Here is a 24,035-nt window from a genome sequence, read left to right as displayed (position 1 = left end):
CTTCTCCTCAGCAGCATATAGTAGTAGCTAATACTATGGTGGTAGTCACTTTGTGATTTATAAATGTGTCTAATCATCATGCTGTATACCTTAAAATAACACAATATTATGTATCAATAAAGCTTGGTGGTGGGATGGGTTATACTAAAATCTATGTTATATATTCCTTCCCAGAAGTTAGTTTGTTGTTGTTTGGGTTTTGTTTTGTTTTGTTTTTTACAAATAGTCACTAGTTATTTGGCTTCACTGGGTCTTAGTTGCAGCATGCAGAAGCATTAGTTGCAGCCTGCAGAAGCATTAGTTGCAGCCTGTGAGATCTAATTCCCTGACCAATGATAGAACCTGGGTCCCCCTGAATTGGGAGAGTAAAATCTTAGCCACTAAACCACCAGGGAAGTTCCAGAAGACAGTTTTGATGTATTGAGATAAATGGAACATGAATGTTTGCAAAGTTCTTTTGAGAAATTAGATGAAGAGCAGAGAGTATCTTGTCCATTGAGCCAGGCTCCGTGAGACTGTGGAGTTTTTATTGGCTCTCCTCCCTCCTGGTTAGGGACACACAAGAAGTGAAAGAGATCAGGACACCTTCTCCTCAGGAAGCATCACCCAGTGTGGGTGAAGCCACATGTGTGGTCTCCCCAACAAGAGCAGGGAGTCTAGGTCTTGGCAGATGTGTGCACACACAGCGAGAGAGAGAAGTCTTAGAAGCTGAAGTGATGTGTGTGAATGTTCTTTAACATTGCTTTAGGGTCGAATAAAAATTCAGCAGAATCTCTGATTCGCTTAAATCTTTCTGCTTATTCTAAAAGAACCAAAAATTAGGAATTGTCTAAAGAAGGAACTCATCCCTGTTTTGGGGAAGATTTAAAACAGAGATCAAACCAGTCGTGCTTTAATTCCTGCTGTGGCTCTCTGTGACCTGGGACAAATCACCTGACTGCAGAACCTTGAGCGTTGTTAAGTTAATATCTATCCTATGGTGCATTTAAAAGAAGAAATTGAAAATATAAACAATACCACTAAGTACTTGGCATGGAGTAGAAGCTCCACCCATGTTAGTTCCTAGTCATCCATCCTCTTCCTCCTTTTTCTTCCTCTGTTCATCGAAGCAAGTAGGGGACCTCTCACCCAACGCACACTCAGGCAAGAGGGCCTAACTCGCTCACAGGTTAGATCTCTGTCTATGGCTGTCTGCTTTACAATTCAGACATCGTCACAACACAGACATGATCCTGCCAAGGCTTTCCTTTCCGGGCAGTAAGTGTGGCTTCCAGGGGAGCCCCCACTGTTTATCCTGTGGTCTCGCTCTGAGTGTCCCGCCCTAACTTACAGCTTGGCAGCAAGGTTCAGGGGGCTCTTTTAGAGAGAAAGGGGTTGGAGGCAGGAGGAAGACAAATTCCTGAATCTTCCGGCTGGTGCTGGGCATGGCTTTTCAAAACCTTAGAGCAATAGTTCCCAAACCCCTCAGACCCAGTGTCCCTTTTATTACCCAAAAATGATATATGTATATAATAGAAACTGTAAACATAATTTTAGAAGGTAAATATAATACTCTAACCATAATATAAAGGTGAAATAAAAATAATTTATAATAGTATCATAAATATTTTAATATGTAATATTCAGACCTAACTAGACTGGAAGCATATAATGTAGTAGTCAGGGACCTGAACCTACATGTAGAATCACTGCGAATACAACAGCAACAAATGCCAACTGGTGGCTGTGCAGAGGTATCAGTGACTCAGATCCCATGAGCAGCACTGTTGATGATGACATAGATTTCTGAAATGGTAAGCAATTCATGGTAAAGTTCTGAACAAAACAAACTGTAAATCCCCTCAATCTACACCTTAGTTGCGTTTCTGGGAAATTCAATATTTAAAATGGTGCAAAAAGTATTTTGTGTTTATATGTAAAATCAGGTTGGATTCTAGGTGCACTCAAATTGTAACAGGTTTTTCACATTAATACCCAATGTTATTTTTACTTACTTTTTAAATAATCTTACTTATTCCCTTATTTTGGGTTGTGCTGGGTCTTCACTGATGCCAGGGCTTTCTCTGATTGTGGCGCGAGGGGCCGACTGTTCGTTGCAGTGCGCAGGCCTCTCACTGCAGGGGCTTCTCTTGCTGCAGAGCACAGGCCCTGGGCGCGCAGCCTTTAGAAGTTGCAGCTCGTGGGCTCTGGAGTGCGGGCTCGGTAGTTGTGGCGCACAGGCTTAATTGCTCCCTAGTACGTGGAATCTTCCCAGACCAGGCAGGGACCAAACCCCTGCCCCCTGCGTTGGTAGGCGGATGCTTACCCACTATACCACCAGAGGAGTCCTCAATGATATTTTTAAAGGACATGTGGGATGTCCAATTTTATCTTGTGCAGCACTATCCTGGTTATTACAGGTTACTATCCAGGTTATAACATCGTTTGCTCTTGAGCACTCAAAACCACGAAATCCTACCCATCCCTGCCCCACCCCCAATATAGCATGATAATCGGAAAATACCCCCAAGGATTTCCAGAACACCCTCTAGAGGGCAGTACATCCTCCTGCTGATAACTCCGCAAGCCATCCTCCTGTTGGCTTGGGGAGTGAGACCTAGCGCCCTCCAGTACTCTTGCCTGGAAAATCCTATGGGCGGAGGAGCCTGGTAGGCTGCAGTCCATGCGGTCGCTAAGAGTCGGACACGACTGAGCGACTTCACTTTCACTTTTCACTTTCATGCATTGGAGAAGGAAATGGCAACCCACTCCAGTGTTCTTGCCTGGAGAATCCCAGGGACAGGGGAGCCTGGTGGGCTGCTGTCTCTGGGGTCACACAGAGTCGGACACGACTGAAGCGACTTAGCAGTAGCAGCAGCGCCCGCCCAGGAGTTACAGTCTGATTTCATTTCATAATGCCCACGTCTATTTGCCTTTAAAAAAATATATGTATTTATTTTTGGCTTCAACGGGTCTTAGTTGTGGCATGGCATTGGGGCTCTAGTTGCAGCTCATAGGCTCAGATGCCCTGAAGCATGTGGGATCTTAGTTCCCTGACCAGGGATTGAACCCGTGTCCCCTGCATTGAAGGGCAGATTCTCAACCACTGGAACACCAGGGAGGTCCTTTCTATTCACCTTTGTATCCTAATGTGAGTCTGTTGACCTTTCCTCCTTTCTGAGCATTCATATCAGCCCTGCCTCCCAAGTTCTGAACCCCACTTCTCTTTTCATTTCACTTCAAACAACCTTTAATTCCAGAGAGTCTTTCCCTGTGTTCCTTGGAATACCAGGAGAGGCAGCTGGATGAGATCAAGCCAGTGATAGAACTTTGGGAGGAGTTTGGCAGAACAATCAGGTAAAGCCAGAGCTGGTGGTTCTCAAGAAATATGAGGGACTGAGAGGGTCTAGATCTTATGTGGGCTGTGAAGGACCAAGTAGGTATGCCTAGGCTCAGCTAGGGGCAACTTGGCCCTCTCTACCCTCTGTAGTAGGCTAGACAACATCCTTAATAACCAAGGCCTCTACCCTTCACTCACCTTTATCAAGGTGGTATGAAGAACACAGATTCTGGAGACAGACTACCTGAGTTCTGATTGTAACTCTCTTATTCACTTGCTTTGGGAAGGTTATTTAATTTCTCTGGGTCTCAGTTTCCTTGTGTGTAAAAGAGAATAATATGACATAGGGCTGTAAGAATTAGATGGGTTTACATATGTGGCTTCCCTGGTACCTCAGTGGTTAAAGAACCTGCCTGCAATGCAGGAGACCCAGGTTCGATCCCTGAGTTGGGAACATCCCCTGGAGAAGGAAATGGCAGCCCACTCCAGTATTCTTGCTTGGAGAATCCCACGGATGGAGGAGCCTGGTGGGCTACAGTCCACGGGGTCACAAAGAGTTGGACACGACTGAGTGACTTCACTTCACTTCACATATGTAAAAGTACTTGGAATAGGGTCTGGCACACAGTATTTTCCAAATCTAGATATTACTATTGTCATCACCATTCATGCCCTGAAGCATAAAGCTGTGGAGTTACCCCAACTTGGGGGGTGAACATCCCTGAAGACACTACAAAGAAACCTATGTTAACAGAACATTATGTGTAGGTAAGAATACTCAGATGATCTAGGGAAGCAGGCTCTCTCGCTTCATTCTTAAAGATCTAGGTGGTCAGGGACTAAGAAAGGCCTATTTGTAGTAGCAGTAGTAATAGTCTAACAAGGGGATACTAAAATGCTTAGCAGGAGGGAGGGTTGTCAATGTCACCCCAACCCAGTGCCTGGAGGAGGGAAGTAGTCCAAGGGGGAATGCAGAAGCATTTCCTGCAGCCTTGTGAACAGGTTGACTTTCTGTCCATCTGTGGATTGTGACTTTCTGCCTTTGCAGATCTGGAGTCAGGACTGGCACCCAAACAGCCAGAACGGAAGGTACCAATGATGTCCGTCTCAACAAACTACCTGACCCCCAAAGCCTCCATTTTCAGAGGCACGGAGAGCAGGGGATTAACACTGGAAGTCAGCAACTCACTGGAGAGTGATTCCAGTGAGGACCAGTTCTCAGGCATGAGGGCAGCAGGAACAAAGAAGCTGCAGGAGCCACCCCCACTGAAAACAATTCTAGAAATAGAGAAAACTCAGCAAGGACAAGAAGGGCAGACAGAGAGAGGCAGAGGTGGACAGGAAGGAACTTCCAAAAAGGACAATAGAACAGGGGTTCCTTGTAACAGTAAACAACGGAAGAGATCAAAGTAGGAAAGCTGGCTCTATACTGGGGCAAGTTCAAGGAGGGGAAGAGTCCTACCCAGCAATGACACCAAGTCCCTGAAAGGGAAGCAGAATCCTTGTCCCTTTGGTTACCTGAGTTTCTCCCAAGACTTTCACCTCAAGTTTGGGCTTTGGGAACACATCTCCAAGTAGCCCTTGCTCAGATCTCCAGCCTTCCACTTTTGTCAGAGCTCGACTCCCAGCTCCCACTCCTACACAACTGAAAAAACACTGAGTTTTCAGTGATACAGACATGATAGCTGAATTTGCTTTCCTCCTTGACTGCTTCTAATGTGCGTGCCGTCTACCTAACCACTTATTATAAAAGCATTCACCAATCCCTCAAAGAACTTGCAGGTTTTGCTCCACAAAACAAAGCTCTCAGGAATAATTCCTCAGTGATTAGTACTGAAGGATCATGTTTCCAGTAGTAGGAATTAGAGGGCAGAGACAGAATTCTAGGGCCCCAAGAAGGAGTTACAGATATGTCAGAGAGGAGAGGCTCAGTCTGAGTGCTCCATGGTGGAAGTAAGTAGCCTGGGCAGATAGAAGGCACTTTTCAGAACTTTTACGGGAACTGCCACTTGTTTAGCAAAAGCTGCCTAAACCTTTCTTTCCAGTTTGAACTATCTTTTCCAAAGCAACAGATTATGTTTTGCTACCATGCCCTTTCTTTAAAACATACATGAGGACTTCCCTAGTGGTCCAGTGGTTGGGAATCCACCTGCCAATGCAGGGGACACAGGTTCGATTCCTGGTCCAGGAAGATTCCACATGTCACAGGGCAACTAAGCCCCTAAGCCACAGTGCCACTGTTCTAGAGCTCATGTGCCACCGCTACTGCCTAGAGCCTGTGCTCCACAACAAGAGAAGCCACACGATGAGAAGCCCACGCCCCACACCTAGAGAGCAGCCCCCATTCGCCTCAGCTACAGGAAGCCCGAGCGCAGCAACAAAGACCTGGCACAGCCAAAAATAAATTAATTTTAAAAATTTTTAAAAAATGCATGAGGGCAAGTGTAATACTCTGGAGCAGGCAGTGGTGAAGGGGGAAAAAAATCATTTCAGCACCATGCTCCAGATCAATGTGGTAAAAAAACAAACCAGCAGATATCCTCCAAGCGGCAAGCCTACAGGAGAGTGCCAGTGCCAGAGAACGCCACCACTGCTCAGCGGCGGTCAACTCTCTACTTTCCACCTGGGCTTCCCAGGTAGCGCAGTGATGAAGGATCCAGCTACCAATGCAGGAGACAAAGAGATGCAGGTCAGGAGGATCCTTGATCCCTCGGTCGGGAAGATCCCCTGGAATAGGAAATGGCAACCAACTCCAGCATTCCTGCCTGGAAAACTCCATGGGCAGAGGAGCCTGGCAGGCTACAGTCCCTGGGGTCACACAGTCAGACACAACTGAGTGACTAAGCACAGCAGACAGTCGACTCTCGGAAGTCTGTGTCACCAGGAACAGGAAACACCTGTTTTACTTCAGTGTCCACAGGGGAAGACCAAGGTGCAGAATGTTCGATCCCCATCTTGTGTCCATGGAACAAAACAGGAAGTCCTCCTGTTTTACCAGGACATACTGGACACACACTGGGTGCGACAATGAGGTCATTCTTTTATTTGCCCCTGCTGCTGCTAAGTCGCTTCAGTCGTGTCCGACGCTAGGTGACCCCATAGACGGCAGCCCACCTGAGTCCCGGACTAAAAGCTACCATCACTGCTATACTGCACTCAGAGCAGATTTCAAAGGTAAAATGGGTTGTTGTGAAAGGGTTAGCCACTCAGTTGTGTCTGACTCTTTGTGAGCCCATGGACTGTAGCCCACTAGGCTCCTCTGTGCATGGGATTCTCTAGGCAAGAATACTGGAGTGGGTCGCCATTCCTTTCTCCAACGGATCTCCCTGACCCAGGATCAAACCCAGGTCTCCTGCATTGCAGACAGATAGATTCCTTCCCATCTGAGCCACTAGGGAAGCCCAAAATGAGTTGTTAGGCATGGATAAACTTTGGGATATAGGTTGCCTTCCAGGGATACTGTTCCTTGCTTCCTACTCAGAGCTGTGCATGGTTTCAACCTCTGTATTCTTTTTATTTTTGGCTGTTCCAGGTCTTAGCTGCAGCATTCAGGACCTTTAGTTACAGCATGTGGGATCTAGTTCCCTGCCCAGGAATCAAACCCAGGCCCCCTGCATTGAAAGCTCAGAGTCTTAGCCACTGAGCCACCAGGGAAGTCCCTCAACTTCTATATTCTTAAATCAATACAAAGAAGTGAGGAGAGTGGGAGAGAGAAAGTGTTCCTTGTTTGATCTTTAGGCATTTGTCTTCCGGTTACAATATATAGAGTTCCTTTCTCAGCAATGTAAGCCATCATTTTATTCATAGTTTAACATCTTCAGGGTGAAAGTGCTGATCTCTATTGACCCAGACTCATCTACTTCTTCTCCTAAGTTTGATAAAACAGTGGGAGGTGAGGAGGGACAGTTAGCACAGGTCATTCGGGGATAGGGAGCAAGGAAGATGGGGTTTGTTTCCAGAGGCAGATCTGCCAAGCATACACCGAGCTGGAAGGGGAAAGAGAAGGAGGCAAGCACCCTTGCAGGTGCACTGCGGGGGTGGCAACAGCAGATAAAGGCAGTGTGGGTGGTGAATCAAGGTGAGGACAAGGTCAGGGAAAGAAGGTAGGAGGGGGCTTCAGTCTGCAAATTCTCAGGCAGCGTCCGTTTCCTGAGCCACCGTGGCATCTGTGCAGTTGCTCTACCACCTCCCTGAGGCCAGCTCAGACTTACATTCATATTCCTCCAGAGAAAAATATAGAAGGAGAGGTCAAACGGCTCCACTTGAGGGTTTTTTTTTAATTGTTTTCATAATTATTACACATGCTAAAATCACATAGAATGGTTATTCCAACTCTGCTCTGACTCCACCATGAGGCAGGTGGGAACTATAAGGGTCACTTGATTTGTGTGGCCTCTGAGAGTATCTAGACATGAGGGGTTAGAGGTAGGCAGGTTAGCAAAGACCCAAGAATCCTTTACATAGTACACCTTTACCAGCAGTAACTTGTACCTTTAGGGACCTCCTCCTCCTCTATTTTTCTTTCCTTCCCGAATCTTCCCATTTCCCTGCCTGTGGCCCGTGGGACCTCTTCCACGTCTGCCCCTTATGGTTCTCGACTAACATGATGAAGGAAATTGTTCCTTGTCCCAGTCTCCCATCCTTGGAACTAATCTATTCAGCATGCACTAACATGGGAAGAGCCTGATTTAGGTCTGCCTAGGGGAAAGGGAGGCTCCAGTTCCCACTGTGGCTTAGCGCATAGGAGGGGAGTTGAGGTGCTGATGAGAAGGATGTGAAGGGGAAAAGATGTTAACTGAAGTGAAACGTTTGTAACCAGTGGAACAGTGTATATGCCCCGCCATTGGGCACCCTACTCTGAAGGCATTCCCCTCCCTCCCACATTATCAGGGGTCTCTCTCTCAACCTGAAATCCTCTTGCTCTTCAACCTCGTAGGGAAGGCATAGGTACTGATCTAGATACTGGCTGTATCTCCAGGAGAAAATGGTCCACCCTTAGACAAGTGGCTGCCTACTAAATTCTTCATCTTGCCCATGTTCCTTGTGCCTCTACAACGACAATGGCTTGACGGGCTGGAATAAATAATGTATAAGGGTTGAACTTGCCTCTGTGAGAGGCTAGTGGAACAAAGAGACAAAGACACACGGAGTCAGAGCTGTGGAAAAGGAGAGGGAAGGGAGCAGAGTGCAAGGAGAGGGCAAGGCTGGTTATTCAGGAGCTGGGGTCCTTTTTCCTTTTCTGGAATCGCCGGAACTTGCCCTGAATAGCAAGGGCAGCCTTCTCTGTTTCAGGTGCCGTCAGATCAATGTCAATCTCCTCCTCCTCATCCTCAGTCTTCTTGGCACTGCCAGCCTTCCCTGCAGACAGTTGAGAGTTTCATTAATGAGGAAAGGGCCCCAGCCCTTTTCCCCAGGCCCCAAATACAGTGGTTAAAGTCCACTTTCTGCTTAGACTGTGTGGGCCCGCGACCTTTGCTAGGACACAGAATGTCTAATAATCTCCTAGGAGCTTGAGTAAGGGTGCCTGGGCTGAGAACTAGTTATAATAATTACTCAGGAGCTTTGCAAAGCTTAAACCAAGATGACAAACGTCTTCTGTCATCACTTATCCCTAAATGCTGTCTTTGTGGCCCAGTGGTAAAGAATCCGCCTGCCAATATAGGAGATGCCAGTTTGATCCCTGGGTTGGGAAGATCCCCTGGAGAAGGAAATGGCAACCCAATCCAATATTCTTGCCTGGGAAATCCCATGGACAGAGGACCCTGGTTACAGTCCATGGCGTCGCAAAGTGTCAGACACGACTTAGCAACTAAACAACAACAATTCAGAGTACCAGAGCACTCTCTCTTTCCCCAGCTTCCTCTCTGATTGAGACAGAGTCTGGGCTTATTTGATGAGTTTCTTCCTATGACTGTGCGCCTGTTTCCAAGCACTCCAGAACCAGTTTCTAAAATCAAAGAGTAAATACTGGTAGGTTTACTTCTTAGGAAAAAAGTAGAAGGAAGCCTATAGATATAGTGGTCCTAAACTAGTGCTTTGTTTCACTTATCACATTCTTATTCCTGTTACATCTGACTTTAGGAGCTTCCAGATTTACAGCTCTACTTGTTTTCATGTCCTTATATTTACCTGCTCTATAAACTTCCTAGCCCATCCCCACTCACCCTTTTCCTCAGGGCCAGGTGCCTGGTTGGTTGCTGGGGATGTTTTGGTGTTAAGCTGGAAAAGAAAAATCAGAATATTAGATATTAATGGAAGTATTAAGGTACCATCCCCTTAGAATCACCATCATAATTTTCAAGTCCTCCTATTACCAAGTACATCTCTTAGCCTTTTGAAGAAGTGAGTCTTGAGATCAGAGAGAGGGAGAAAAGTCATCAAAATTTATTCAAAAAGTATTTGTTGCTAAGGAAATTGTAGAGGACAAAAGAGGAAAAACCTGCCCTCTTTGAGTTCACATTCAAGGATTTAGATAGACAAATGAATAAACAAAACTATTACTATGTTATTATGGACTTCCTACTGGTACAGTGACTAAGAATCTGAGTTGGGGGGGAAGCAGGTGAGATTCCTGGGAGCTAGGATCCCACATGCCTTGTGGCCAAAAAAAAACCAAACAGAACATAAACAACAGAAGCAATATTGTAACAAAGTCAATAAAGACTTTAGAAATGGTCCACATCAAAAAAAAATCTTTTAGAAAATTATTATTATGTTAAACGGTGAGGAGTGCTATAGACCAAAGACAGGAAAGGGAAGCAGTGAACGCCAGGTGGGAATGGAGAAACAGCTGTGCACAGAGTGGTCAGGAGAACCCTCTCTGAAAGGCGGCATCTGAGCCAAGAGCTGAAGGAGGCAAGGGAGGAAGGCCTGCGGACGGAGGGCAAGGGCTTTCAAGGGGTGGAAGTCCTAGGGGAAGCACACTGACGGAAACCGCCCACCCTGGCCAGGCACCATAGTAACCGTGCGTGTGAGTTATTTTATGACAGGAGGTCCCAACAAAGAACAGGGAACGAACAAGCCACCACCAACCGGAAGAGTTCAGTAAAGGTCAAAGGGAGACGCCATGTGTCCTTCCACCTCCCAGAATCCTTCTCCCTGGCATCCATCTTGGCTCAGCAATGCGTGTCCCACCAGGAAGGACCCTGAGTCAGAATGATTGGCCAAAGACAACCTGGAAACTAATGCCATCACCATAAAACCTGAGACTGGGAGCCACGTGGCAGAGCAGTTCTCCTGGGTTTCCTTCCCTCACTGCTCTCTGCCCAGGTTCCCTTTCCAATAAAGCCTCTTGTTTTATCAGCTCATGTGTCTCCTCAGACAATCAATTTCTGAGTGTTAGACAAGAGCCCACTCTCGGGCCCTGAAACAGCAGTGGCACTAGCCTGTTTGAGGAACAGCAAGGAGCCAATGTACCTGGAGGGGAGAGGAGGAAGAAGGAGGAACAACAGATGGAGATGAGATCAGAAATGCCTGGGAGTGCCGGCAGACCACGCTGGGCCTGGGAAGTCATTTTAAGGAGCTTGACTTGTACCACAAGAGGGAGGAGAAGCCGTGGCGGGTTCATGTCAATGTACGGCAAAACCAATACAGTATTGTAAAGCAAAATAAAGTAAAAATAAAAATTTTAAAAAAAAAAAGAGGGAGGAGAAGCCATTAGAGACCTTCAATTTGCACATAAGGGGCACTCAGCAGGAAGCAGAAAGATCTGCTGAGCGGTTATTGCAGAAGACCCGGCAGGAGACAATGGTTGCTTGGATCAACAAGGTGGCGGTGAGAGTGGTGCGCTCAGTCACCCATTGTGTCTGACTCTTTGCCACCCTGTGGACTGTAGCCTGCCAGGCTCCTGTGTCCCGGGAAAAACCCTGGCGTGGGTTCCATATCCTACTCCAGGGGGTCTTCCAAACCCAGGGATGAAACCTGCTTCTTACATAGTGGCTGGCAGCTTCTTTACCACTAGCGCCACCTGGGAAGCCTGTGGAAGCGGTGAGTAGTAGCTCAATTCTGGTATACGGTTGTGTCTCAGTACCCACAAGGGATGAGTTCCAGGACCACTGAGGATACAAAAGCCCATGCATGGATGCACACGTCTGTATAAAATGGCGTAATGTTTGCATATAACCCATGCACACCCTTCCATATATTTTAAATCATCTCTAGATTGCTTATAATATCTAACACAATGTAAATGTTCTATAAATAGTTGCTGGCTTGCAGCAAATTCAAGTTTTGCTTTGGGGAATTTTCTGGAATTTTTATAAAAATATTTTCAATCCTCAGTTGATTGAATCCACAGGTGTGGAACCCTCAGACACTATTTTTGAGCTACGACTAAAGTGACTGGTTGATTGGATAAGTGGCACTGTGAGACAGGAGTCAGGGATGACTCCACAGTTTTAGGGCTGAGGAAATGAAAAACAATGGAATTGCCATTTTCTGAAATGAAGAAGACAGCAGGGAGAGCAGGTATTAGGGAAAATATCCAGGGATTTATTTTTGGACAAGTTTGAGATGCCTATGGAAGGATCCAGCATTTGCTTTGATACACTGTTGAATATTCAAATGAGTTAAAGAGAAGGTCTTGGCCCAGAGATAGAAATTACGCAAAATTAACATGTGTTTGGTATTTAAGCCATGAGACTGAGTAAGATCACCAAGGAAGTGAGTTTGAATAAAGAAGAGAACAGGGTCAAATCCTGGAGTGTTCCAGTGATTAGAAGGTATAGAAGTGACAAAATGTCAATAAAAAAAAATGGAGAAGAAGCCAGGAGAAAAGCCAGGAGACTGTAGTACTTGAGAAGCACACAGAGAAACTGTCTCATGGAGACGAGAGTGATTGTGTCAAATCCTGCACGTAGGCCTAGTAAAATAAGGATCAAGAACTGACCACTGGGTTTTGCTACGGGGAGATCACTGGGGACAGTGACAAGAGAAGTTACAGTCGAGGAAGGGAGGAAAAATCTGATTGTAGTGTGTTCCTAAGAGAAAAGGAGGACAGGCATTAAAGCTGCAGATACAGAAGGAGTTCCAAAGAAATAAGAATGGGGGCTGTGGCTTGAGGGGAACATGGGTCATAAGAAGATTTTAAGACAGCAGAAGTTACAGAATATTTGTGCTTTGTGGGAACAATCCAGTAAAGAAGGAAAAACTGTAGGAGAGAAAGAGGTTCATTGCTGGAGCAGGAGAAAGGGGGAAAGATTCAGCACATGAGTAGAGGGGTAGCCTTGAATAGGAGCCAAGAACAGATTATCCAGAGTAACTGCAGGAGAAGCAGAGCCACAAGAACCCAGATACAGCAAGGGGGAACATTTGCAAGGTCTCTTCTAATTGCTTCTGTATCTGAAGTAAAATAGGTAACAAGGTGATCCTTCAAGAGGCAAGAAGAGGTACTGAAGGAGGAGTGCAGAGAAGAAGGGATGAAATACTCACCTAGGAGAGGAGGAAAGTGAGTGGATTAGGAAACAGTAGTAAGATTTCTGGGAAGCATTAAGACCCCTCACAAGGCCAAGTTCATGAACACGAAGTGAGACTTGTCAATTCGTATGTGTGCTTCTTGCCAGCCTCTCTGCTCAGATGGAGAGTTAGATGTAACATAATAGTAACTCCCCTTCCTCAGAATCTTATCAATAGAACTGCTTCATCTGCTCATTCCTCAGGCTCAAGGTACAATTCATCTTGAAACAGTCACTCCTGTAGGCTTCTGGGTCCCCTTAGAGTTTGTTTATTTCACAATTTTGAGTACTTTATTTTCAAAATACAGAAACTGGTACTTTCTAAAATGTTTTCTCATCTCATCCTTGGGAGAGCTCAATGGAGTATAAAATATTATCCCTCATTTTACAGATGCAAATCGTTGTTAAATGACTGCCAGATATAAGGGTTCTACTTTAGGAAGCTATAGAATCCAGCTTATGTTATGCTGTTGTTCAGTTGCTAAGCTGTGTCTGACTCCTTTGCAACCCTATGAACTGCAGCATGCCAGGTTTCCTGGTCCTTCACCATCTCCCAGAGTTTGCTCAAACTCATGTCTGTTGAATCAGTTATACTATCCAACCATCTCATCCTCTGTCGCCTCCTCCTCCTGCCCTCAATCTTTCCCGGTATCAGGGTCTTTTCCAATGAGTAGGCTCTTCGCATCAGGTGGCCAAAGTATCAGAGCTTCAGCTTCAGCATCAGTCCTTCCAATGAATAATCAGGGTTGATTTCCATTAGGATTGACTGGTTTGATCTTCTTGTTGTCCAAGAGACTCTCAAGAATCTTCTCCACCACCAGTTTCAAAGCATCAATTCTGTAGATTATGCTGTTTCCACCGTATTTTTATCAATACTTATCACGGACTTATATTTGAGTTTAGCACTGTTCTATACATGAAAAGGGTATAGAAGAAACACAAGATTCATTCATTCAACAAATAGATCACTGCCCAGTATATGTCAATTATTGTTCTAGATATTAGGGATACAGAAATGAGCAAAATTATTAATAAGTCCCTGAACTCATTAAACAATTATGCCAGTTAGTGACAAGCGCCAAGAAGGAAAATAAAACAGAGTAGTCTAGGAAGGCCTCTCTGATGAGTGACATAGAGGTTTGAATGACATATAAGAGCCAGTCAGGTGAATATCTAAAAGAGCCTTGGGGGCAGATGAAGCATCAAGTGGAAAGTCACTGAGGCAGATTTTGTGCCTAGTGTGTTCAGGGAAAGAGAAAGAAAATCAGCACGTCTGGATTTGAGTGAGAAAGGGAGAGGGTATAGGAAATGAAGGTGGGTAGGTGCTAGAATATGAATGTCTTTGGACCAGGGGAAAGATAGATTTCCCCCTCTTTTTTCTTACTCATTTAGTTTTGGCTGCCCTCGGTCTTCATGCAGTATGTGGGCTTTCTCCAGCTGCGGCAAGCAGGGACTGCTCTCTAGCTGCAGTGCATGGGCCGCTCATGGCGGTGGCGTCTCTTGTCGCAGAGCACATTCTTTAGAGTGTGCAGTCTCAGCAGCCCCGCAGCATGTGGAATCTTCCCAGACCAGGGACCAAACCCATGTCTCCTGCACTGGCAAGCGGATTCCCGACCACTGGACCAGCAGGGAAGTCCTGGATTTTTTATGAGTTGATGAAAAGGCATCACAAGGTTTGATGCTGAAGGAAACATGGTCTGATGTGTTTTTAAAGGATCACTGAGTGTAGGGTGGAGAACAGATTAGAGAGACGCAAGAAAGAAAGAGGGGAAACAATTGCAAGGATCTTACAGGTCAGATCGTGGGTATTTGGACTAGGGTGGTAGTGAGAGAGGTGATAAGCTTGAGACAATTTTCATGGTAGAATAAGTTGGATTTGTTGATGGATGTATGAATAAAGATGGCTCTTTCAAAGACTTTTGCTTCAAAGAGACCCAGAGAAATTGGACAGTAGCTGAGACAAGATGTGGGGTCATGGGAATGATTTAGTAGAGAAGGAAAACCTGACGGTGCAGAAGACAGAAGTCATAAGTACTAGAGTGATCTTGAACAGGCAAAACTAAATTGATCTAGAGCACAAGTAAATAGGTTGGCCTTAAACAGAGCTATGGACAGTTTATCCACAATATAGGAATGAAGACACAGAATAGGGGTATAGATGGCAGTAAGGTGGCAAGACTAACGGGAATCTATGAAAGTTCTCTCCGTTTCTATTCTCTCAGTGACGCAAGCACACTCGTCAGCTAAGAATGAAGAAGGGACAGAAAGTATTTAAGATTAGAGGACAGAGGTGACTGAGTGAAATAGTCATTAAACAAAGCTAAGAGTGAATGACTGGTGAGATGTGGCAGGACGACCAGGCAGCCCGCAGGGCTCACTTGAAGTTAATGGGCATAGATTTAAAGGAAAACCAGTCAAGATAGTGTCCCTATCTTCCAGGCTGAGTGAGCAAATAGGACAGGTTCCTAAATAATACTTCCCAAGCAATTATTATGTGCCAAATCCTATCCCATACCATCCTCTGAAATCTCTGAGATGTCATCCTGTTTTACAGGTGAGGAAACAGGCTTAGAGACACTGAAGATTTTGCCCAAGTTCAAGCCACACTACCAGAAAACAATGAAACTGGCTCTGGGACCCAGGCACACTGACTCCACACTCTTAACCACCGTACGACGTCCACAAGATCGAATACTGTCACATGTTGACAGAAATATGCCAATATATTAACAATTACTGAGGCTAGGTGGAAAGGATATGGATGTGCATTGAACAATTCTTTCAACTCTGAAAAACTTCTCTAATAAAAAGATAGAGGGAAATAAGAAAATAACACTTTGGGATTTCCTTGGTGGTAAAGAATCTGCCTTGCAGTGCAGGGGGTACAGGTTTAATCCCTGGTCGGGGACCTAAGATTCTACACGACATGGAATAACTAGGCCCACAAGCCACAGCTTCCAAGCCCACATGCTCCTTGCATCACAACAAAGATCCCGAGTGCCACAACTAGGACTCAAGGAAGTCAAATAAATAAATGGTTTTTAAAAAAGAAAATAAGGTAAAACAAAAATTATGATTATAAAACACTGATGCTGTACTGTATTTGATAGGGAAAGTGTCTTTAAAAGTAAATTACAGATTTAAGAATTCTTAGGTAAATGGACAATCCCATCCTTTTGGATATTAAAAAGTGGGGCCAAACTAAGATTGCTTTATTGACCATGTGTGATTTTATTTATTTACTTATTTGGCTCCATCAGGTCTTCATTGCAGCACATGTGGTTTTTTGTTGAGGTACACAGGCTCTAGCAGTGCCTACTCAGGGACTCCACAGCGAGAGGGCTTCAGCAGTTGTGGCGTGCTGATTTAGTTTCTCCCAGGCATGTGGGATCTTAGTCTCCAGACCAAGGACTGAATGAACCCATGTCCCCTGCATTGCAAGGCACTTTCTTAACCACTGAACCACCAGGGTTAAGATGGGATTTTCAAAGGATATACTGGTTACATCTACACTGCTTTTTCAAGTCTTGTGATTTATTTGTCCTTTGATGGCATCACTGACTCGATGGACGTGAGTCTGAGTGAACTCTGGGAGTTGGTGATGGACAGGGAGGCCTGGCGTGCTGCGATTCATGGGGTTGCAAAGAGTCGGACATGACTGAGCGACTGAAATGAACTGAACTGAACTGAACTGAACTGAACATCTTGCAAAGTACTGGAGATAGCAGACAGTTATAAAATAACTATCTAATTTTTAAATTATTTTTTAAATTTTATGTAAGTATAGTTGATTTACAATGTGTTAATTTTTGCTCTAATGTTTTTGAAAGGAGATTACAAGTTGATATGGTCCAATTTTTATAAAAGTTATAAATTGTTTATCTATGTATATGTACATTTTTATTTAAAAATCTGAAAGAACATGCACCAAATTGTTCCCCAAACCCTATAGAATTCCTCCTTGTCCCCCTTTGACAAAAGAAAAAAAAAGGTTTCACAAGAGGAAGGGCTATTCCTGAGACTCTTGGGAGACTGGCCACTCAATACTCTTTGTTTTCCCATGGTCTTCCTGTCTTTCTACAGTAAAATTTTTCTCACACGATCAATATAATGATCCAGTAGTTAGCTAGGTGACACTTTCCATGATGCCACAGTGTCATCACAAGAGGTCTATCCACACTGCAAAAGCATGACATGGATGGGGTGTTTAGTAATAGGATAACATTCAATAGTCCAGACAAGAGGGTCACAGGTCTAGAGGCAAGTTCTGTAGTCCCATGATCTCTGACTTCAAATCCTACTTTCTCTATTACCAGCAAATCCCCGAATCTGATCCTTGCTTTAACTATTATCCCTCCCTCCCTCCCTCTCTCTCTCTAAGCCCATTCCCTTAATCTACCAATTCTTTTCTCTCATCCCTTCCCTTTGGAGGAAAATCTGGACTCCGATTCTAAATAGCTCCCTTCAAGTAGCTGTCTCTTCCTCTACATTCCCTCCCATATCAGCTAACCTTGAGAATCCACTAAGCAGGAGGGTGTATCAGGACTGAACCACACAGGCCACCCCTCTCCCTCTGCCGGGCCAGCTGTTGCCTTCCTGAGTCTCTCCTGAGATTACTGACCCTGGAATGGAGCCATGGCACAGCAGCTGTCTGGTCACCCAGGGCTTCTCAGCTCTATTTGACTTAAATTTATGAAAGGTCACTAGGGAGAGCAGAAAAGGGTTCTAAAAAGAAGAAAACTCCTATACAATCCTCCTTGAAATCTCTCTCATACCTTCTAAAATGTAATATGTTAGAGCTTCAACTTGCCCCTCCTCCCTGCACCCTCTGCAGCCAGTTCTCAAAATAGCTGCTCCAAACACTCTGGGTTTCTGGATTTAGTGGTTAGTGATTTGGTGCGGTGTGGGGGTTGGGGGCAGTTAAATCACAAGTTGTCAGCTCCCACCCTCTACGTCATACTCAGCCCTTTACTGGTCTCTGGTCCCTGCCCTAACCCTCCTGTGTATCTCCTAGGAACTCAGCAATTTTAGGTGAATAAAGATCCTTTAGTGCATCTATCTGGAAGCCATCAGATTAACCATATTTTAGGCAAACCAAGGGGGCATGGAGGTCCACTCTATGTGAATCACATGCTCTATGAGTGTCTCTCACAAAACTTCACACCTGCAGAGGATCGAGTCTAACCCACAAGAGCTGTGACAGGTGAGCATCTGTTTCTCAGCTGCGCTCTCTCTCAGCCTCTCATTCTGGCCTGGCATGGATTACTAACTCTCAGGTGCTCTTCCACTTCTTTCAATACTGAGCTCTTCCGACCTCAGAAATAATGACAGTTAAATTGCTTAGCAAGTCGTTCCATGTCCTTGTAGAACCCATCTCAGGGAACTGGAGGGAATCAAAAGACTTTAGAATCCCACGCTACCTCATCTTCTCTCCCAACCTCATCTTAAGGCTTCCCTGGTGGTTCAGATGGTAAAGGACCTGCCTGCAATGCAGGAGACCCAAGTTTGATCCCTCAGTTGGTAAGATACCCTGGAGAAGGGAATGGCAACCTACTCCAGTATTCTTACCTGGGAAATCCCATGGACAGAGGACCCTGGTGGGCTACAGTCCATGGGGTCACGAAGAGTCAACCATGACTGAGCAACCTTCACTTCACTAGCTCATCTTATTAAAAATCATACATATATATATAATACTTTGTATCAGTCACTTTTCTAAGTACCTTAACACGTTGAATTCTTACAATATAACACATTGAATTCTTACCCTATAAGATAGGTAACGTTACTAGTCTCACTTTACAGATAAGAAAACTAAGATCCAGAAGAGGTTAATTAACTTACCCAGGTGTTCCAGCCGGTTTTAGAAAATGCAGAGGAACCAGAGATCAAAATGCCAACATCTGCTGGATCATCGAAAAAGCAAGAGAGTTCCAGAAGAACATCTATTTCTGCTTTATTGACTATGCCAAAGCCTTTGACTGTGTGGATCACAATAAAGTGGAAAATTCTTCAAGAGATGGGAATACCAGATCACCTGACTTGCCTCTTGAGAAACCTATATGCAGGTCAGGAAGCAACAGTTAGAACTGGACATGGAACAACAGACTGGTTCCAAATAGGAAAAGGAGTATGTCAAGGCTGTATATTGTCACCCTGCTTATTTAACTTATATGCAGAGTGCATCATGAGAGACGCTGGGCTGGAAGAAGCACAATCTGGAATCAAGATTGCTGGGAGAAATATCAATAACCTCAGATATGCAGACGACACCACCCTTATGGCAGAAAGTGAAGAGGACCTAAAAAGCCTCTTGATGAAAGTGAAAGAGGAGAGCGAAAGAGTTGGCTTAAAGCTCAACATTCAGAAAACGAAGATCATGGCATCTGGTCCCATCTCTTCATGGGAAATAGATGGGGAAACAGTGTCAGACTTTATTTTGGGGGACTCCAGAATCACTGCAGATGGTGACTGCAGCCATGGAATTAAAAGACGCTTGGTCCTTGGAAGGAAAGTTATGACCAACCTAGATAGCATATTGAAAAACAGAGATATTACTTTGCCAACAAAGGTCTGTCTAGTCAACGCTATGGTTTTTCCAGTGGTCACGTGTGGATGTGAGAGTTGGACTGTGAATAAAGCTGAGTGCCGAAGAATTGATGCTTTTGAACTGTGGTGTTAGAGAAGACTCTTGAGAGTCCCTTGGACTGCAAGGAGATCCAACCAGTCCATCCTAAAGGAGATCAGTCCTGGGTGTTCATTGGAAGGTCTGAAGAGTTGACTCATTGGAAAAGACTGCTGCTGGGAGGGATTGGGGGCAGGAGGAGAAGGGGACGACAGAGGATAAGATGGCTGGATGGCATCACCAACTCGATGGACATGAGTCTGAGTGAACTCCGGGAGTTGGTGATGGACAGGGAGACCTGGCGTGCTGCGATTCATGGGGTCACAAAGAGTCGGACACGACTGAGCGACTGAACTGAACTGAACTGACTGAAGGTCATATAGCTAAGAAGTAGCAAAGACAGGATTTGAACCGAGACAGTCCAACTCCAGAGTCCACCCTCTTGAACACTATGCTATGCTATATCCGAGTCTCCAGCCAAAGACATAAGCATGTGTATGCATGCTGTACACACATACCACATGAGAAGCATGTCCAACATGAAACTGAATTAGACAAGTTCTCCCGCACAGCAGAGCAATCCCTGGGTAAGCAGGAAAGTCCTAGGGATCATGACTTCCTTCCATTTCCACAGTTAGACAGCTGTATTCAAGAACTACTCTCCCAATCCACAGTCCTCAGCAGTTCCTTGGTATACACTCTAGAGCAGGGGTTCCCAGCTTCCAGATCTAATGCCTGATGATCTGAGGTGGAACTGATGTAATAATAATAGAAATAAAGTGCACGATGAATGTGATGCACTTGAATCATCCCCACCACTGCCCCCACTCCCGTCAACCCCTGCTCTGTGGACAAACGGTTTTCCATGAAACCAGCCCTTGGTGCCAGAAAGGCTGCAGACCACCACTCTACAGGGCCCTGTCCTCCCAGTATGGGGAGAGCTCATTTGTAATTTAAGAATCTGACCCCAGACCACCACTCTACAGGGTCCCATCCTCCCAGTATGGGGAGAGCTCATTTGTAATTTAAGAATCTGACCTCAGACCACCACTCTATAGGGCCCCGTCCTCCCAGTATGGGGAGAGCTCATTTGTAATTTAAGAATCTGACCCCAGACCATGCCTACTGATTCAGACTCCTACTCTGAGAGTTGAGCAAACCACACTGACTCTGGTTTTCATCTTCTAAAAATATATACATACAGTTTTAAAAAATATTTATGTATTTGGCTGGGCCTTAATGGCAGCATGCAGGGTCTCTAGTTGTAGCATGTGGGATCTAGTTCCCTGACCAGGGATAGAACCTGGGTCCCCTGCTTTGGGAGTTTAGAGTCTTAGCTACAGGACCTCCAGGGAAGTTCTTGGCTTTCATTTTAATGTTTGCTCAGTGGGCCTCCTGACACACACCAGGCGAACCCCTGGGGGTTAGCCATAGCCTGTTTGTGTGTTCTTCACCCCCAGGGCCAGATGCTAGCCTTTCAGATTCTGAGAATTCCATGTGCAGGATCATCCTACTGGTTTCCATTCCAAATGACTCCCTTGCGTACATTGAAGCCTGTTATTCCAAGCTTCCAGTGAGTTGAAGCTTGGTTCAGTTCCACCTCACTGCCCATAGAGGACTAAATGTTTCTTACTTCTCAATACGCACCAAACACTAATTAGCAACTATGAGGCCCATTAACTCTTGTGTTTCCCTAGAGGGCCCTCGTTTCTTTCCCTGCCTGCCTTCCCTTTTTCCTCACCTCTGGGCCTGATGTGTTCCAATGTTCCATTTGATCATCTTGGCAGTAGCTGCCAATTCCCCATGAGTAACTTTTGTTTCCTCTGCTTTTCAAAGTTGTGGACTCCCCCTTCGTGTGGGGAAGGAGGAGAAGGAGAGGCCTTCTGGCTTAGGAGTCTTTTGTCTTCAGGCATTGAGACTGCAGAGACATAGCGACATCCTCCCTTTCCCCACCCCACACCTCCTTCCAGGGCATTTATCAGCATTCAGATGATATCTTGTCCTTCCATTTGAGTTTTAGAGCCCATTCCCCTTTTCTCCTTCTCAAGAAGCTTTACAATCAATTTTCTTCACTTATAAATAAAACCTCGTCCTTTCTCTAAGACAAAAAAAAAAAAAAAGTCTATATCAATTTGAATTCCTTCTCCAGCCACACCACTAGAGTGAAAAGAATCAGATCTAGGACCAACCCTGGAGGAACCTCAGTATTGAAAGCTTAGGGTGATCCATTCATAATAGTGCTAGAATGATTGGCTAGCCATGTACAAAAAACCTCAATCTATACTTTGTGCCTTATACAATAATTAACTTGAAGTGAATATAAAACCTAAAACTGTAAAACTTCTAGAAGAAAATACAGGGAAAAAAATCTTTGCAACCTTAGGTTAGGCAAAGATTTCTTAGATACACCAAAAGCACAACCCATAAGAGAAAAAAATTATAAAAATTGGACTTTGTCACAATTAAAAATTGCTCTAGGACTTCCCTGGCAGTCCACTGGTTAAAACTCAGTGCTTCATATAGCACATGGAACTCTGCTCAATGAGATGTGACAGCCTGGATGGGAGTGGGGCTTGGGGTAGAATGGATACATGTATATGTATGGGTGAGTCCCTTCACTGTTCTGAAACTATCACAACATTGTTTATTAATCAACTGCACCCCATATAAAATTAAAAGTTAAGGGGGAAAAAAAAAAGAAGACAATGTTTCCACTACAACAGGCACAAGTTCGATCCCTGGTTGACGTACTAAGATCCAACATGCCTGCTTGGCATGGCCAAAAAATACACACACACACACACATTTAAAACTGCTCTTTGAAAGACACTTCTAAGAGAATGAAGAGACAAACCTCAGACTGGAAAAAATATTTGCAAATCAAAAATCAGACAAAGGACTTGTATCCAGTATATATAAAGAACTTTCAAATATCCATAATATGAATACAATCTGTAAAAAGGACAAGATGTTTGGACACTTCACCAAAGAGGATGCATGGATGACAAATACGCACATGAAAATTTGTATAACATCGTGAGTCACTTGAGAAATTCACTAACACCACAATTAGATCTCATTATATACCTAATTAGAATTTTTGTTATTGTTGCTTTGGGTTTTTTGTTTGTTTTGTTTATGACAATACCATATGCTGGCAAAGGTACAGAGTATCTGAAATTCTCAGACATTGCTGGGAATGCAAGATGGTATAGCTACTGTGGTAGTTTCTTTCTTCTTTTTTTTTTTTTAATAAATTTTCTTCATGTAGTTTTTGGCCACAGCATATGGCAAGCGGGAGCTTAGTTCCCTGACCAGGGATCAAACCCGAGCCCCCTGCAGTGGAAGTGGGGAGCCGTCCGAACTACTGGACCACCAGGGAAGTTCCTGTGGCAGTTTCTTAAAGTGAAGTCGCTCAGTCGTGTCCGACTCTTTGCGACTCCATAGACTGTAGCCCACCAGGCTCCTCAGTCCATGGGATTCTCCAGGCAAGAGTACTGGAGTGGGGTGCCATTTCCTTCTCCAGGGGATCTCCCCAACCCAGGGATCGAACCCGGCTCTCCAGCATTGCAGGCGGACGCTTTAACCTCTGAGCCACCTTAGGGAGTACGGGTAGTTTCCTAAGGGCACATTTATCATACAGCCCAGCAATCCCACTCCCAGGTATCTACTCAAGTGAAGTTAAAACTTACGTCTACATGTAAACTTGTCGAGTGAATGTTTATAATGGCTTTACCTGTAATCATCAAAAAGTATAAACAATCAAATGTCCCGTAACTGAGGAATGGATAAACAAACTGCAATCCATCCATACAATGTAATACTACTCAGCAATTAAAGACGGAATGAACTATGGACACACACAACATCGACGAACTTCAAAGGCATCATGCTAAGTGAAAGAAGCCAGACCCAAAAGGATACACACATATTGTATGATTCCAATTATGTGACATTTCTTGTAAAGGAAAAAAATATAGGGATAGCAGACAGACCAGCAACTACTAAGGGCTGAGGGGTGACTGTGGAGGGGGCTGGGGGAATTTGGGAATGATGGAACTGCATATATCTTGATTGTGGTGGTGTTTATATCACTATATATTTGTTAAAATTCACAGAACTATACTCTGATAAGGTACATTTTACTTCAAGTAAATTATACTGTATTTTTTTATTAAGGGAGATAAAAAGGTTAAGGAGAGGTCAAGAAGCTAGCAAAGACTGAGAGGAACAGAGTAGAAAGGTGACTGGGGTGGGGGTGAGGGCCAGGATCGCTCACGTCTCTCTTCTTTTCATAACTGGCCTCCTCAACACATTTACTCTTTCCATTTCCCTATGTCCCACACACTCTTCAGCCCACTTCAACCTAGCTTCTACTCCTTCTCCACTGAAATGTCTTTAGGAAACCAAAGTTCTCTATGATACTAAATCAAATGCAAAGTTTCAGCTCTTTGAGGCATGACCTCTTGAAGCATTCAGCAGTGTTAATCATTTCACCTTTCTTTTTTTTTTCATTTCACCTTTCTTGACACACATTCTTTCCGTGGCTCCTGGGGCATCACAGTTTTTCCTGTTTTGTTTTTTTTTTTTCTTTCTGGATACTTCTGCCAACATTAAGTATTGGAGGCTCTCAAGGTTT

General features: G+C 44.6%; 1 protein-coding gene across 3 annotated transcripts in view; it reads right to left on the bottom strand.

Annotated features, from left to right (window-relative positions):
* Positions 1-7,091: 7,091 nt before the first annotated feature.
* PCP4L1 (Purkinje cell protein 4 like 1) overlaps positions 7,092-24,035 on the bottom strand; it is a 40,164-nt gene continuing 23,220 nt past the window's right edge. For all 3 annotated transcript variants that reach the window (XM_069546868.1, XM_069546876.1, XM_069546883.1), the window contains 2 exons: positions 9,484-9,538; positions 7,092-8,677 (listed from right to left, as the gene is read on the bottom strand). In XM_069546868.1, the coding sequence (XP_069402969.1) occupies positions 8,532-8,677; positions 9,484-9,538 (201 nt within the window). In that variant the 3' untranslated portion in view covers positions 7,092-8,531. The remainder of the gene's footprint in view (positions 8,678-9,483; positions 9,539-24,035) is intronic.

This window comes from Ovis canadensis, chromosome 1 (genome assembly GCF_042477335.2).
Source record: "Ovis canadensis isolate MfBH-ARS-UI-01 breed Bighorn chromosome 1, ARS-UI_OviCan_v2, whole genome shotgun sequence".
NCBI classification, from domain to species: Eukaryota; Metazoa; Chordata; class Mammalia; order Artiodactyla; family Bovidae; genus Ovis; species Ovis canadensis.
Note: the sequence above shows the minus strand (reverse complement) of the source record. Positions and strands in the feature narration are given on the sequence as shown.